Genomic DNA, 15,845 nt, shown 5'->3' with positions numbered 1-15,845 from the left:
GCCAGAAGAATTTGGGAAAAGTCAAAAGGAGAGAGGAGACACCAGTCCATATGTCCTACCCACCTTCTCAGAATCCTCCTCACTGGAATCCATCTTGGCTGAGCAATGCATGTGTCACCGGGAATGGAGTCTGAATGATTGGCCAGAGACAACCCGGAAACTAACCCCATCACCATAAACCCTGAGACTACATGGCAGAGCGGTCCTGTTGGGCTCCCTTACCCTCCTGCTTCCCACCTAGGCGTCCCTTCCCCAATAATCTCTTGCTTTGTGAGCGCATGTGTCTCCTTGGACAATTCATTTCTGAGTGTTAGACAAGAGCCCGCTCTTGGGCCTTGGAAAGGGTCCCCCTTCCTGCAACAAAAACCACCACATTTGGAATCTCTCCTCCCTCCTCCCACCCTTGAGGAGAATAAATTAGCCTTCTGCATTTCCTGCACAGAGCTTGCGATCATCAGAACTTTCTTGTCATCACTTTTTAAATCATTAGTCTCTCCCACTCAAACACCAGCTCCATGAGGGCAGGGACTGTCTCTTCTGGTGGCTGCTTTGTCCTTGCTGCCAAGTTAAGGCTGGGTAATTAGACGATCAATGGGGAACTGAGGGTGTGAATGACCAGAATGGGAAGCAAGGCTCTGGAGCCTCTGCTCCAGGAAAAGCTGGGGGATTCCTAGGCAGAGGACTTGAGGTAGGAGGATGAGACTGTGATTATCATGCCTCTAAAACAGTACACTCTCTGAGAAAGGGGGGTTATGTGGGAGAAATTAGCCACCCACATGGCTTCAGACATAAAAGAAGGGCAGCCATTTCACAAGCCCTAGGGGCAGTAAACTTTTTCTCTAAAAGGGGAGACAGTAAATATTTTAGGGTTTTGTGGGCCGTAGGGTCTCTGTCATAACTACTCAACTCTGTCCTTATGGTGTGAAGACACAGCTAGAGACTTTATGTGAAAAATGGGCATGGCTGTGTGCCAAAAAACAGCTGTATTTACAAAAATGGGCTTTAGGCTGGATCTGGCTGTGGGCTGTAGTTTGTAACCATAGTCCTACTTGGACCATGGAACCCAGATCTGATAAAAGGTGCGGGGATAATTTTAGGGATTTAGGAACTGCTGGGGTCTCGGCAGTGGTGATAGGGTGAGCTGTCCTATAGTGTGCAAAGATGAGTGTCCTCAGGAAAAGTCACTCGACCCTTCTGCGGCTGTTTTCACCTCCGAAAAACGGGAACAGCACCTCTCTCTAGGGAGTTTGAGGCTAAAATGAGATAGCGCGTGAAACCTGGCACCGCCCCCGGTGCACGGTACATCTTCAACAAAGCTCTCTCCTCTTTCTCTGACTTCATCTTTAACAAGGAGGCACTTGACTGCCTCTCTTCTGACCAGTGGGGTTTCAAGGGTCAAGGTTAGGGCTCCCTGGCAGCACAGCACACAGGGCTGCTCTCAGAGAGTCCAGGACACATTAGACGCTCCATTAAAAGGGGCCCTTCTGATGACCAGGGCTTTTCTGTTCGCTTATTCACCCCACGGGTTGTTGGTGAGCACCTGCTCTGTGCTGGATGCTAAGACGAGGCCAGGGACGTGGGGAGGACCATGTCCCTGGAGGATCACGTCTCTTGGGGAGTAGCCAGGTTGAACCACAGAGGTGAACACACTGCAACAGAGCAGGACCCTATGGGGCCTTCCCAGGACAGGCCCGCCCCCATATCCTCTGCTTTAGCTCTTCTCTGAAGTGTCCAGACAGCAATAATTGATGCAAATTTCTCCAGTTGTTTCGCAGATATGAACACCCACCCCATCAAATGGAGGGTGTTAACTACCTGATGAGATGGAGGAGGTGGTTAGACAGCATCACCGACCCAACGGGACATGAATCTGAGCAACCTCCCGGAGACAGTGGAGGACCAGGGAAGCCTGGCGTCCTGCAGTCCATACGATCACGAGTTGGACGACTGAGCGGCTGAACCACCACCACCTGATGACCGTGAGCTCACAGCCCCAGGCTTCCTGGAGCCTAAGGACCGATAAAGTTAACCCCTGTGACACCGCCCTGTTCCCTCACCATCAGTCAGAAAATTATGCACGATCTGATCACGGGTCCGGGGATCCCCTCCTCCCAACAGGCTTTTAAATACGCTCTGCTGGAACCCTTAGGGGAGCTTGAGGGTTTTTGGGGTCAGAAGCCAGCTTGTCTTTTTGCATGGCCCTGCAATAAACCTTTCTCACGTTTCAGTATGACCTCACTATGCATCTGGCATGGGAACCTGTGTTCATTAAAGTGTCAGGGAGATGAGGTGTGGGGTGACAGGGGAACTCCCAGGACGGCAGGTGTCGGGGAGAAGTCCAATCTCTGATACTTGGGCTGAGATCTCAAGTCACGGGTGGGTGGGTCAGGCCGACGGAGCCAGGGGCCCAGGAATTGGGCTCCTTACTTCCCCAGCAGGGAGGGGCACCATGCTGAAAGCCAGTGACAGCCTGGGCCTGATGAGGGCAGCTCTCACATCCCAGGCTGGCCTGGCTTGGCCAGGTGGGGGAGCGGCGGCACTGCCAGCCACTTGCCACGCTGGTCATGTCTGCGCTCCCAGCTCTGGAGGTGAAAGGTACAGCCGCTAACCACAGCCCATCAGTCTCCCAGCTGGAATAAGACAACGCTGGGAAGCAGAGCCGCGCTCCCGGCCAAATAAAAGCCTGTTTGCCCCGGCCTCCCTGGCTGTGCGCGCTCGAAAACAGAGGGTTCTGCGGGCGGATTGCTTCCGTACCATTATATTCTGTCGGCGGCGCTTGCAGGTACCACAGCCTGCCGGGGCCCTGAAAGCTTCTCAATGCCCTGACCCTGCTGGTTTGTAACACGCTCGGGAAGAAAGGGACGCAGCCAGTGGCCGCCTTTCTGCTTTCTTCCCTCCGTGCTCTCTCTTTTCACCCTCCCGCATGCAAGGCACTGAAGAATAGCACTTCACCTGCCGGGGGGCCGCAGAGCTGTGGATGAGATAGCTGATTCCGGCCAGGAAGGGAGGCAGGGAGATGACGGGAAGGCGGGACTGAGGAACGGGGTGGTCGTGTTCATCCCTGGGCGCGAGTGTCGCTGTCCGGAGTCAAGGGCTTTGCCTACTCGGGGCAGCTTTTCCAATGACTTTCAAAGACCTGCTCTTGGCTGGTCCATTTGATGGGTGTTTTGTTAAATGTCAATTCACCAGGGACTATCTAATGCCCCACGTGATCAGGGACACCAGTGGATGAAATGAAGACTGCCCACCCCTGCCTTGGGGAAGGGGCACTGGGGGGTTTGCTCTGAGCTTTTGTGGCTGCTGATAAGGGACCCTAGGTAAGTGGTGAGGGTGAGACAGGGGGCTGAGGGCATTTAGTTCCCACGATCGCATCAGATGGCCAGACAGCACGAATTTTTATCAGCGAGGAATCCATCTCCTCCTCCTTGTTGTTACCGTGTACTGAGAAGCACCTTCTGTGTGCCAGGCATGGGGACCAGGTGGCATCCAGGATCAGATGCAAACACACCATCCTGTGCCCTGCCCAGCTGATGGGCATTTCATTCTCATTCTCTCTCCCTCCCTTCCTCTCTCTCACATATTCCCTGTTGTCCGGGCTTCTAAAAACTAGGATTCCTCTTTACGTCTCTTTCCTCTGCCCAGAGAGCATCCTCCCTTGGCCTGGGTCCACAGGAATGCAAGGAAAACAGGATGTGTAAGCGCCTGGCAGGGGAGGGGAGAAAATGTAGTATCTGCTGCCTTCTCACTGGGCACCCTCAGCTTCAGAAGCATCATCTCCTGTAAGCCCCGGCCCCTACCCCTCCTTTGAGGTAACACCCTAGTCCCACTGTACAGATGGCAAACCGAGGCGGAGCAACCTGCCTGAGGTCACTGCACAGACTGGGGTGAAACGTAAGGGGCCACGTGCACAGCTGCTCACGGGTAGCCAGCAGGATGGCTAGAGGCCCAGCTCTGACTCCTGACTTGGTCACTAGTGGCTGGGCGCCCCTGGGGAAGTCACTGGCCCTCTCTGGGCCTCGGTTTCCTCATCTGGGAAACGGAGGATAATGACAGTGTTTACCTGCCAGGATTCTGCAGGATTAATACCTGTGAAAGCCCATAGACAGTACCTGGCACGGACTGAGGCTTAACAGATGAAGGTTGTCATGGGAATAATAACAGTAATGAGTATTACTTGGCCCGAACTGCTCGTGGAGCTGTGCGCCTTGACCTCGGCTTGTCAGTGACCAACAGGGGAGAGAAGAGCTGGTCAGAGGGCCTGGGAAGCCCTCGGCCCAGCAGCACCCTGTCCCCATGGTCTCCCCCAGGGGAGCGGCGGGCCTGGTGGAGGAGCTGAGCCCCGGAGGTGAGGGTGAACTTGGGGTGGTGCACGGTGACTGCACCAGCCATAATGGCGGGCCTCTCCATCACTCTGACCACCTCGGAGGCCACGGTGTCACCAGTGAGCTCCCTGCTGGATCCCCCCAAATGGCTAAGACGCCGGCCTTTCATTCCGAGGCCCACCTTCCCCAGGGAGCCCTTTGTCGTGGCCTCGGTGCTCGGGTTGGGCAAATGGGGCTCGGGGCTTCCACCTGAGATCTGAGTGCCTTCCTGGCACAGCTCAGGGCCTGGGGGGAGGAACTGGGCATGGATCCCACCTGCCCTTGAAGTCTGCCAGGGCCCTGGAAGCTCTGAACAATGCGGATTTTGACACAAACGAGCTGGGTACTTTTCGCCATGGGAAAGGGGCAGAGCCGGGAAAAGGGTGCAGCCAGCAGGGCAGGAGGCCAGCAGCCCTATTCTGAGTATTTAGGGCCGCTGCGGTACCCCGTTCCCAAGGAGATCCACAGACAATGGGCAGGTGGGTGAGAGGGCTGACATTTTCAGAGCACCGGTTTTCAGCTGACGTGTCTGCCCTGCTTCCCCCACAGCGTTCTGCCTACTGGGGAGGGACGGAGGGGGTGTCACTCCAAGAATGGGGTGCTACAGCCAGGCTGTCCGAGAGTGCAAACTCTGCTTCCACCCCCTACTATCTAGGTGACCCTGGGCAAGTTCTGTCATCTATGCGAGCCTCAGTCCCTTCATCTGTAAAACGGGGTGACTGAGGGCATCCACCCCCGGTGGCTCAGCGGTAAAGAACCCACCTGCCAATGCAGGAGACGTGGATCTGACCCCTGGGTCGGGAAGATCCCCTGGAGAAGGACATGGCAACCCACGCCGGTATTCTCGTCTGGGAAATCCCATGGACAGAGGAGCCTGGTGGGCTACAGTCCATGGGGGTCGCGAGAGTCGGACACAACTGAGCCACTTGTGGAATGGCAAACAGAAGCCCCAGGCGGCCAGGGACTCGTCCCAGGACGCTCGGCTAGGAGGCACTCAGCGGAGCCTCTCCATGCCTCTGTTTCTTTATCTGTACGATGAATACGTTGGCCACTCGATGCAAAGAACTGACTCAATGGAAAAGACCCTGATGCTGGGGAAGACTGAGGGCAGGAGGAGAAGGGGTGCAGCAGAGGATGAGAAGGTTGGATGGCATCACTGACTCAATGGACATGAGTTTGAGCAAACTCCAAGAGACGGTGAAGGACAGGGAAGCCTGGCGTGCTGGAGTCCATGTGGTCGACACGACTTAGCGACTGAACAGCAGCAAGCTGGGGACAGCAGTACCCACGGCAGCAGGGGCCGCTGTGAGGATGAGAGACACGATGCGTGTCACATACAGACGGTGCCCCAGCACAGAAGAAGTCCTTATTATTAATACACAGTAGCTGTTATGAGTCCCTCTACACTCAGCTGGCCTCAGTTCTGTCATCTGCAAAATGGGGCTGTTCACACCCACTGCATAGTGCTGTGAGAGCATGAATGGGAAGATAGATGCAAATTCACTGCTGTTTTTCCCACTATTATTGCATTAGGTTGGCCAGAAAGTTCATTTGGTTTTTTTCCCATACCATCTTTTCCAAACCATCGTCAAGTTTTTTCAAAAGATAGTTCATGCTGCTGCTGCTAAGTTACTTCAGTCATGTCCGACTCTGTGCAACCCCACACACGGCAGCCCACCAGGCTCCCCGTCCCTAGGATTCTCCAGGCAAGAACACTGGAGTGGGTGGCCATTTCCTTCTCCAATGCATGAAAGTGAAAAGTGAAAGTGAAGTCGCTCAGTCGTGTCTGACTCTTAGCGACCCCGTGGACTGCAGCCTACCAGGCTCCTCCGTCCATGGGATTTTCCAGGCAAGAGTGACTGGAGTGGGGTGCCATTGCCTTCTCCGGATAGTTCATGAACAAACTGTTAAAAAAAAGTTTGTTTTGGCTGCGCTGGGTCCTGCTGGGTGCACGTGGCCTTTTTCTCTAGCTGCGGCGGCGAGCGGGGGCTACTCTCTAGTTCTGGTACCTGGCTGTCGTCGAGGCGGCTTCTCCTGTTGCAGAGCACGGCTGCTAGGGTGTGGGCTCAGCAGGTGTGCTGCGTGGTGGCACGCACGGTCCCACATGCCCTAACCCTAACCCCTTCTTTTTTTTTTTTGGCTGCAGGGCATGTGGGATCTTAGTTCCCAGACCAGGGATCAAACCTGTGTCCTCTGCATTGGCAGGTGGATTCTTAACCACTGGACCACCAGGCAAGTCCCCCAAACCAACTTTTTGGCCAACCTAATACCTGCCCATCTGGGCCTCGGCATGCAGTTGACCTGGGGAGATGGCCAATCTCACAGAAGCGCTTCCAGCTGCGGCTTTCTTCTGGGGGGAGGCTGTCTTTGGAGATCAATCTATTGAAGGGGGTTGCTCTCCAAGGCAGGGCAGGACTGCTGAGCCTGCACTCTCCCGCTGGCCCCAGGGAGGGGAGGTAGGGGGGATGGAAGAGTCCCTTACACAAACATTTGCCAATGGGTGCATTTGGGCCTGTCAATGGCTGTCGATAAAGATAGGATTTGGGGACTTATTGAGTCGTGTGCTTGTGGCTGTGTACTTAGCCCTAACGTCTCTGGTTTCTCGTTTGCCTTTACTTATGGATTCCCCAGTCTTGGACGGGCCCCGGCTGGCATGGGGGCTCAGAGATCAACCCATCAGTGACAAAGGTAAGCCCAGTGGTGCAGTCTCCACCATGGGAAAGGCGCTGGTCCAGTGGGGAGAAGAATCGTAAAGAAATACACGATGATGCGGCAAGGAGATATAGGAACACCCGTGGAAACAGCAGAGGACAGAGCCGTTACTGATAACCTGAGGAGCGGGGAAAGGGAACGCTTCCTGGAGGAGGTATCCTTTGTGCTAGACCTTAAACGCTAGATAGGCACTGACCAGGTTGAAAAAAAACTTGAGGCAAGGCACTGTGAGCAGAGGGAAGAGCATATGCAAAGTCAGTGTCTTGCTGGGCGTTTGGGGACGGTGACCTCCGAGGGAGGTGTGGTGGGGAAGGATTAGGCGGGAGAGGCCCCTGGGTTGGGCAGGGGGTGTGTTCTAAAGAGTCTGGTGGGCGAAGCTACAGTCACAGGGCTTCCATTCCACTTCTGGACGACATGCTGGAGAAGGCAAGGCTTGTGTAAGCCCCTCCGGCCACCCTTTCCGACTCCACCTGCTCCCGCCATGCTGGCCAGCCTGCTTCTCCACTGTCACACTCATAACCTCGGGGAGCCCTTCTGTGGGCACAAGCGTCGCCTCTGCTGGGAGGCCTGTCTGGATCCGGCGCCTTCCACCTGGACCCAACCCCGGCCATCCGCCCAGGTCAGTGCTGCACTGCCGGACGGGGCATGGCAGGGGCTCACTAATAATTAGTTCACTAATAATTAGCGGGGGTGGGCTGAGTCATCGGCGGGGCCGGGTGATACCACCAAGGCTTGTGAGAGGCGGGGCTTGGTCCTGGCAGGAAGTACACGGGCAACTGAGGACGCACAAGTAAAGGGGTAGCGGCTGCAGAGAAATTGGGGCGAGGGGCCCCTGGCTTGGCCACTGGACCCTGGACAGAGAGCACTCGCTAGGTGGAGAGGGCTACTGGACGGGAGCTGTGGCCTTTGGTGGCAGTCACAGCCAGCCGGCAGCACCCGGACAGGTAGGGAGGTGGCGGGGGTGGGGTGGTGAGGATGACCACCCTGACCCAGGCTGCCCCTCTCCCTGACTTCCTGCCAGGCCTCCCGATGACCGGACTCGACGGGCAAACACCAATGGTATGGAGGCCACTGATGCCACCCGCAGAGGTCAGCACCCCGCACCGGCTCGGAGAAAGCAGAAGGAATACAGAAAGTAGGTGCAGAGAGATGGAGGGGCGGGGGAGTCCTCTTACCGTGGAAGTGCTCGGCCGTCTTGCGCCGCAGGGCCGGCAGGCTCACCTCCGAGTCGGCCCACTCCAGCACCAGCCTCCGGCCGTAGAGGTGGGTGCTGTGACACAGGGCGTTGAAGGCTCTCTGGAGAGAGACACAGAGCGTGAGTGGAGACCTCCCCGCAGCCTGGCCGCCTGCCCCGCACAGCTAAAGGCCAGCCCTGGCCCCGGGACACCAGCTCCCTGGCAGGGGTGTGAGGAGGCACTGCGCGCTCCTCTTCCACTAGGGGGTTACGTGACCAGGGCAGAGCTACAACTGGTGGGGTGGTCACAACAGCCACCGTCACGGCCTGTGATTGGTGCGTGGGCCAGGCGGCCAGCTCCCCGCCAGGGTCACAGCCCGTCTGGGGATGGCGAGCCTGTTAGTTGGCTGGCCTTCCTCCGGGGCAGTGCCTCTTGAGGAAGCCGAGCCGGTCTGGCCCCTCGATGACAAGCACACGGGCCCCGTGCTTACACCGGGTAGCAGACACGTCCTCTGCCGGCCCTGGGGGTTCCGTCCCCCGGCTCTCTGCTGCCCTCTGCAGAACCACGCTCAGGGCTGCCAGCATCCACCCGGCTCTTCCCGCCTCCTGCTTTCCACCCTTCCTGACCCTCCCCTGCACGCTGCCTACTTTGCTCTTTTTGATTTTTGTTTTGTAACAGCTTTACTGAGATATAACTCATCACCCATCTACAATGCAACGGCTTTTAGGCTATTCACAGTCATGTGACCGTCCCCACACCTGTTTCAGAACAGTGATGGACAAGGACATTTAGAGCTCGTTGAACCATGATCATCCCAAGAGGAACTGTGGACCCACCGGTAGCCACTCCCCACCCCCCGGGAGCCCCAGCAAACACTAGTCCACTTTCCAGGTCTGCAGATTTGCTTGTTCTTCATATAAATGGAATTGTACGGCACCAGCAGGTTCTGTCTTCAGTATCACCGGGTCTAGAGCTAAACGGCTCTGTGCTGGGGCCCTTCCCAAAATATCCCTGACGTACAGAGCTGGTGGTGCTTGGTGGCCAGGAGCTTGGGCTCTGAGGCCACTCTGCCTGGGCACGGCGGGTCCTGTACTTCCTAGCCTCAGGGTCTTGGGCTAGTTAAAGAAACCTCCCCGGCCTCAGTTTCCTCATCTATAAAATAGGTGTTTTAACAGCACCCTCCTCTAGGGTTCTAGAGTAGCGTTAACACTCAAAGTGCTCAGAACAGCCTGGGGGCACACAGCAAGCGCTCAATAGATACTAGTTCTCTTGGAGGTGGTGTTGCTGCCACAGATAGCTCTGATTTTTCTTTTTTCTCTCGGTAGAGGGGCCTTGGGTTAGCACTGAGTTTGAAGAGGGCAGGTCCCTGGGCACTGTGAGCACCGGGGAGCAGCAGCAGCTGGCAGCAATGTCTTGCTTTTTGCTTCTGGGTAGCAGTCAGCGCCATCTGCTACGAGAAGAGACGCTGTGGGGGCATGTCCCTCTGGCTTCTCTGATGCTGCGAGGAGGCAGTGCGTACCCAGCAGTGGTCTGGACCGGAACCAAGCCCTTTCTAACCTCATCTGTACTGTGATGGTTACGGGTTGGATTGGGTCCCTGTCACAAAGAAGATACATGGAAATCCTAACCCTCTCCACGCCCCATCAGGTTGTGACTTAATTCGCAAAGAGGGTCTTTGCAGCTGCAGTTAAATTAAGACAAGGACCTGGTGGAGCAGGGCGGGCCCCTGATCCAGGGTGACTGGCATTCTTACAAGAGATGGCCACGAGAAGACACGGACAGGGTAAATGCCCGTGAGGACCGAGGTTGGAGTGATGTCCACAAGCCAAGGAATGCTGGCTGACACCAGAAGCTAGGAGAGGCCGTGGAACAGAGATTTCCTGAGAAGAAACCAACACTTCCGCACCCTGATCTTGGATTTCTGGCCTCGACACTAAGGGCTTCCCAGGTGGCGCTGGTGATCAAGAACCCTCCTGCCAATGTAGGAGACATAAAAGATGCGGGTTCGATCTTTGAGTCGGGAAAATCCCTGGAAGAGGGCATGGCAATCCACTCCAGCATTTTTGCCTGGGGAATCCCATGGAGAAAGAAGCCTGGCGGGCTATACAGTCCATGGGGTTGCAAAGACTCGGACATGACTGAAGCGACTTAGCAAGCACCCACCAAGAGAAGACAACACTGCTCTTTTAAGCCATGGCAGCCTAGGAAGACAAGTGTGACCCTGGGTAAGCCAACTGCCCCACTATGAGCCTCAGTTACCTTACCTGTAAAATGGGGTTACGTGTGTGACTTACACAGTATGAGCCCCGAGGCTGGCACAGGGTAGGTATTTGATAGACAGCTGCATCTGAAAAGTACTTGGGCAGGACACGTTATTTCTTAAAAATTAAATGTGGGTGGGGCCAAATTAAAGAAATGTCTTTGTTCTTCTCTGTGCTTTTCTGAGCGGGGCCAGGTGCGGGAAACTTTCTCTCTTTTTTTAAAAACGTTAATTTAAAAACTCTTTCTGACTGCCAGCCGAGCCTCTGCATTTTTTTCCCACACAGATATAAAAATGCATCTGGACTCCGAGCCGAAATGGCCCATTCAGAGCTTTAAAACACACGCGTTCTCAGCTGGCAAGGCAGAGAAACAGCCTGACTGGGGGAGTTGGGGTTTTAAGAGGGGGGAGAGAAATTGGTTGCAAGTCTGGCATGGTGGGTACTTCTGGTGCCAGGGTCCCTGAGGAGCGGTGGTCCCGGGGACACGGTTGGGTGGGGGTGGCTGAACGGCGGCCTCTGGGAGGGGTTAAGTCAGGGTCCAAAGAAGTGATTATGGAGCCTGGAAGGAGGGTCCAGGCGTGATGCTCCTACCCCAGCCTCTCTCTAGCTCCAGTCGTCACATCTGTGTTTCTTTCTTACCCACTCTCCATTCCAGTGCCACACAAAGCCTGGAGCAGTCTCTGTTCACTGTGGCGGTGGTAAAGTCATTAAGTTGTGTTTGACTCTTTGCGACCCCATGGACCGACCACCAGGCTCACCCCAGTAGCCCACCAGGCTCCTCTGTCCATGGGATTCCCCAGACAAGAATATTGGAGCGGGTTCCCATTTTCTCCTCCAGGGGATCTTCCCAACCCAGGGATTGAACCAGTGTCTCCTGCATTACAGGCAGATTCTTTACGGCTGAGCCACCAGGGAAGCCCTGTTCATTGTGGGAATTACTAAAAATTCCGTCTCCCAGCCTCCTGTCACCCCTTTCAAATTTTCATCCCCTTCTCTTTGGAAGGGCTTTTCACTCTAAGACATGAGGGTGCATGGCAGTTAAGGCTGGGGGCTTGGATCTGGGCTGTGTCTGTGTGTTAGTTGCTCAGTCGTGTCTGACTCCGGTGACCACATGAACTGTAGCCCCCCCAGGCTCCTCTGTCCATGGGATTCTCCAGGCAAGACTACTGGAGTGGGTAGCCATTCCCTTCTCCAGTGGATCTTCCTGGATCAGGGATCGAACACGAGTCTACTGCACTGCAGGCAGATTCTTTACAGTCTAAGCCTACTTATGGTTCAAATCCCTGCTTCATCGCTTGTAAGTTGTGTGATCTTGGGCAAGCTGCTTAACCTCTCTGCCCTTCAGATTCCCCATGTGTAAATCTAGAGGTAGCAAAGAAGAATGGTTGCGCAGATTCAATGAACTATTAAGTCTAACACCACATTGCCCGGCACACGGTAATTCTCACTAAAGGCTGGCTGTTGATATTATTATGACGTGTGCCCCTGACTTCCCATTGCCACACTGAAGAGCAGGAACAATAGTAAGTAGGCTACAAAAGCTCTTTTGTATTTGAGGTTAGAGCACAATATGTCAATCTCTAAAAATAGCAGAACTACCCTTCCTGGTTCTAATCCCCTCAGGTGAGTAGGAAATCAGGTTGTGTTTCCAGCCCCATTGCCTTGCTGGTTGGAATGTGGTGGCCTCAAACTGTCCCGGGCAGGAAGGACAGTGATTCCTGGCTAAAACTGGCCGTGTATAATCCCGAGTAATCTGGGCTTCCTTAAAAGAGCCCGGGGACTTCCCTGGTGGTCCAGTGGTTAAGATTTCACCTTCCACTGTAGGGGGTGCAGGTTCGATCCCTGGTCAGGGGGCTAAGATCCCACATGCCTTGGGGCCAAAAAAACCCCAAACAAACATAAAACAGAAACAATATTGTTAACAAATTCAGTAAGGACTTAAAAAAAGAAATGGTTAAGACTTCCCTGGTGGTCCACTGGTTAAGAATCTGCCTGCTAATTCAAGGCACATGGGTTCGATCCCTGGCCCCGGGACATCCCACGCCGCAGAGCAACTAAGCCCATGCACCACAACTGCTGAGCCTGTGCTCTAGAGCCTGGGAGCCGAAACTCCTGAGCCCGCGAACTTAGAGCCCATGTTCCACAGAAAAGCCGCTGCAATGAGAAACTCATGCATGACGAAGAGTAGCCCCCGCTTGCCACAACTAGAGAAAGCCCGCACACAGCAGGAAGACCCAGTGCAGCCAGGAATAATTAATTAATTTTAAAAGAATGATCTGCTTAAAAAAAAAAAAAAGAGCCCAGAGGAGCCTGTTATATATTTGAGACAGGGGAATGGTCTGCTCTGGACTGCTGTCTGATAGCAGCTTCCTCCCAATCCAAGCCACCTTCTCCCCAGAGAAAAGCCTCCCAGACCTCAGCTCCAGGCACGGTGTGCCCATGGGGCCTCAGTCATGGCGGGCTGTCCAGAGCTCTGTGCAGGGCTGGGTGTGCCAACGGAGGAGGAAGTGGCAAGTTAGCTGTTCCCAGCTCCCTGCTTCTCGCCAAATCCTGCTTCTGGTGCCTGTGTTCCTCCCCTGCCATCCAAGGGGCTGCAAACCCAGGATTACAGATCTCCTGGGCTCTAAAGAACTCTAAGCACATGACCTCAGCCTACTCATGAGGAGACAGGTCATGCTCCCATTTCAAGGAGAGGAAAACTGAGGCCAAAGTTTGTAGGCACGTCAAGGTCCTTCTTGGGCTTCCCTGGTAGCTCAGCTGGTAAAGAATCTGCCTGCAATGCAGGAGACCCTGGTTTGAATCCTGGGTTGGGAAATTCCCTTGGAGAAGGAATAGGCTACCCACTCCAGTATTCCTGGGCTTCCCTGGTGGCTCAGACTATAAAGGGAGATCTGGGTACGATCCCTGGGTCAGGAAGATCCCCCGAAGGAAGGCACAGCAACCCACTCCAGTATTCTTGCCTGGAGATTCCCCATGGACAGAGGATCCTGGTGGGCTACAGTCCATGGGACTGCAGAGTCGAATACGACTGAGCGACTAAGCACAGCACAGCACAAGGTCCTTCTTACTTATCCTTTCCGCCTCTATGGGTTCCATCTCTGAGCCTTCACAACATTCTCCTCAGCCTTGGAGGGCTCCCCTTGTCAGAGCCGACTTGCTGGTGGCCCCCTGCTCCCCTCCTACAGACTCCAGCACCCCCCATGCTGTGCCCTGCGCCCCCAGCTGTCTTCCAGCATCTGCTTGTGTGCCAGGCTCCCCAGCTTGACCTGGACCTCCAAGGGAGGTCTCTATCCTTGCTATCCGCAGCACACTGCTCGGGGCAACACATGATCAGTGGATACAGCCTTGGAGTCTTCTCCACCGAGGGTCTTGAAAACATCTCCAGACCGGGAGGGACGCTGAGATTGGTCCTGGCTGGAGACGGAGGGCTGCCTGGGACTTAGGGGTCCTGCCCTGGCTCCCCCAGCCCCTGGATTCAGTCCGTGCAGGTGGCAGGAAAATGAGTACATCTGGCCCATCAAGCCCGAGGTTCCGCCTTTGGTTAGGCCAAGACCTCACACACACACACACACACACTCCTGGGTGTGGCACCAAGATGGACAGAAGACCCCACCTTTGGTTAGGCCAAGACCTCACACACACACACACACACACACACACACACACACACTCCTGGGTGTGGCACCGAGATGGACAAAAGACCCCGCTCCCAACATGCGTGACTTCGGCACCTAGGGATGGGAAGTCCCCTGGGCCGCTAGGACTTGGCTGAACACCTGATCGGTCCCCCGGCAGGGTAAATGCTGAAGCCTGAAGATGCAGAACAGAACTCTAAGGATGCAGTGGTTTGGCAAAGAGGAGGCGGCCACGGATGACAAGACACCCCCCTAACTGGGCCACTTCGGGGCCATTCCTGCCACGATCCCATGTGCCCGTGCTGGTTATTTCTGCTCTTCCTCTGCAACCCCTTCTCCGGGGTGACTCTCCTGTAGGGAATAACCAGGGCTCATGGGCCCTGGGTTCAATTTAGGACAAGCATATGGGAGGCTGGAGGGAGGGATCAGAGAGGTTGGGGGACTTTCTCCCTTGCTCCCTCTGCCGAGGACGACAGCTCCTGCTGGTGGCTCCCCCTTGACAGCTCAAGCCCTCACCTGTCCCTTCAAGGTCCCTTAGCCTGAGGTGGCAGCAGCTCCCACTGTCACTGGCCCTGGGAGGGGGTGGATTGCATGGTCCCTGGTGAGCCCCTGAGCCCTTCTTACCCTTCCATGAATCTCTCTTCCCTTGAACCATCTGGGGTTGGGTTCTGTTTGCTGATGCAGATGGCCGCCTGAAGTCCCCTCTGCCTTGACCCGGGCAGATGGACGGCCCGCTTCAGACAGCAGGTCTCAGGCCTGGGTCCGGAGCTGTCCCCATCACCCGGCTCTCTGCCCCGGCCATCCCAGAAGCATGCCTCTCTCACCTCCTCTGACCTCAGCCACCAACTGCAGGCCCTGAGAGCCCTGGCCTCCAGCGCCGGCTGGAAGGTCTTTCTTTGGCTTTCCCTGGAGACAGGCCTCTGCCTCCTGGCGACAAAGGCCCATTCGATGCCCTTGGCAGGACTCCCGTCTCAGGGACCCAGGCCAGGCCTCCTGTCCTGAGAAGACAGGGCATCTCTCGGCCCTCTGCTGTCTCCTGCCGAGAGGGAGGGCAGCATCTCTCAGCACATGCCAGATCCACCTGAACACGGATGCCGCCAACCTGTCCCAAACCATCTGTGTCCCCGATGCCTGGAGGAATCATGGCCTGTGCCAGCCAAGAACGACCACGTGAGCTCGGAGTGCTGGCCCTGCTGGGAGCTCGGCTCCTTCTCGGCCGAGGGCGTCGGACACCACGGGCTGGCGGCTCCAGAGAGGGGGGGCCACCACCCTGGGACGTTTGGTATTGTATCCTCTTGGACCGTGCGCCTGAGGGACACATCACTTCTGTCCCTGGCCCAACACTCCCGGACTCCTGTACGCGTGCTCTTGGCAAATCTTCCAGCTGCTTCTGGCCTCCACGGGGGAGGAGCTACCCCCCTGAATAAGTGGGGTTCTTTGCACAACACTGGTGACTCCAACTGGGGGCCCCCCACTTAGCACCTAGGGCCATTCTGAGGTCTGATATCGTGGAGCTGAGGGCAGTTTTCTAAGGAACGCTCAGGGACCCATTTTCTAGGCTGTTGTGTCCAAATCTTTCAGATGACTAGATGTCTCTACCTTGTATCCATCCATCCACACAGCTCAACTCTACTCAACATCACTGGAGGACCTACTAAGAGCCCAAATGAAGGGACAGAACCAGGGAACAGGAAGGTGACA

The 15,845-nt window shown here is 55.6% G+C and overlaps 1 protein-coding gene across 3 annotated transcripts in view; it reads right to left on the bottom strand.

The window, feature by feature from the left end:
• RBM19 (RNA binding motif protein 19) overlaps positions 1–15,845 on the bottom strand; it is a 120,631-nt gene that overhangs the window by 12,283 nt on the left and 92,503 nt on the right. For all 3 annotated transcript variants that reach the window (XM_061384917.1, XM_061384918.1, XM_061384919.1), the window contains one exon: positions 8,249–8,369. In XM_061384917.1, coding sequence (XP_061240901.1) covers positions 8,249–8,369 — 121 coding nt within the window. The remainder of the gene's footprint in view (positions 1–8,248; positions 8,370–15,845) is intronic.

The sequence above is a fragment of the Bos javanicus genome, chromosome 17, assembly GCF_032452875.1.
Source record: "Bos javanicus breed banteng chromosome 17, ARS-OSU_banteng_1.0, whole genome shotgun sequence".
Lineage (NCBI taxonomy): Eukaryota > Metazoa > Chordata > Mammalia > Artiodactyla > Bovidae > Bos > Bos javanicus.
The sequence above is the reverse complement of the archived record's forward strand: the minus strand, read 5'-3'. Positions and strand labels throughout refer to the sequence as shown.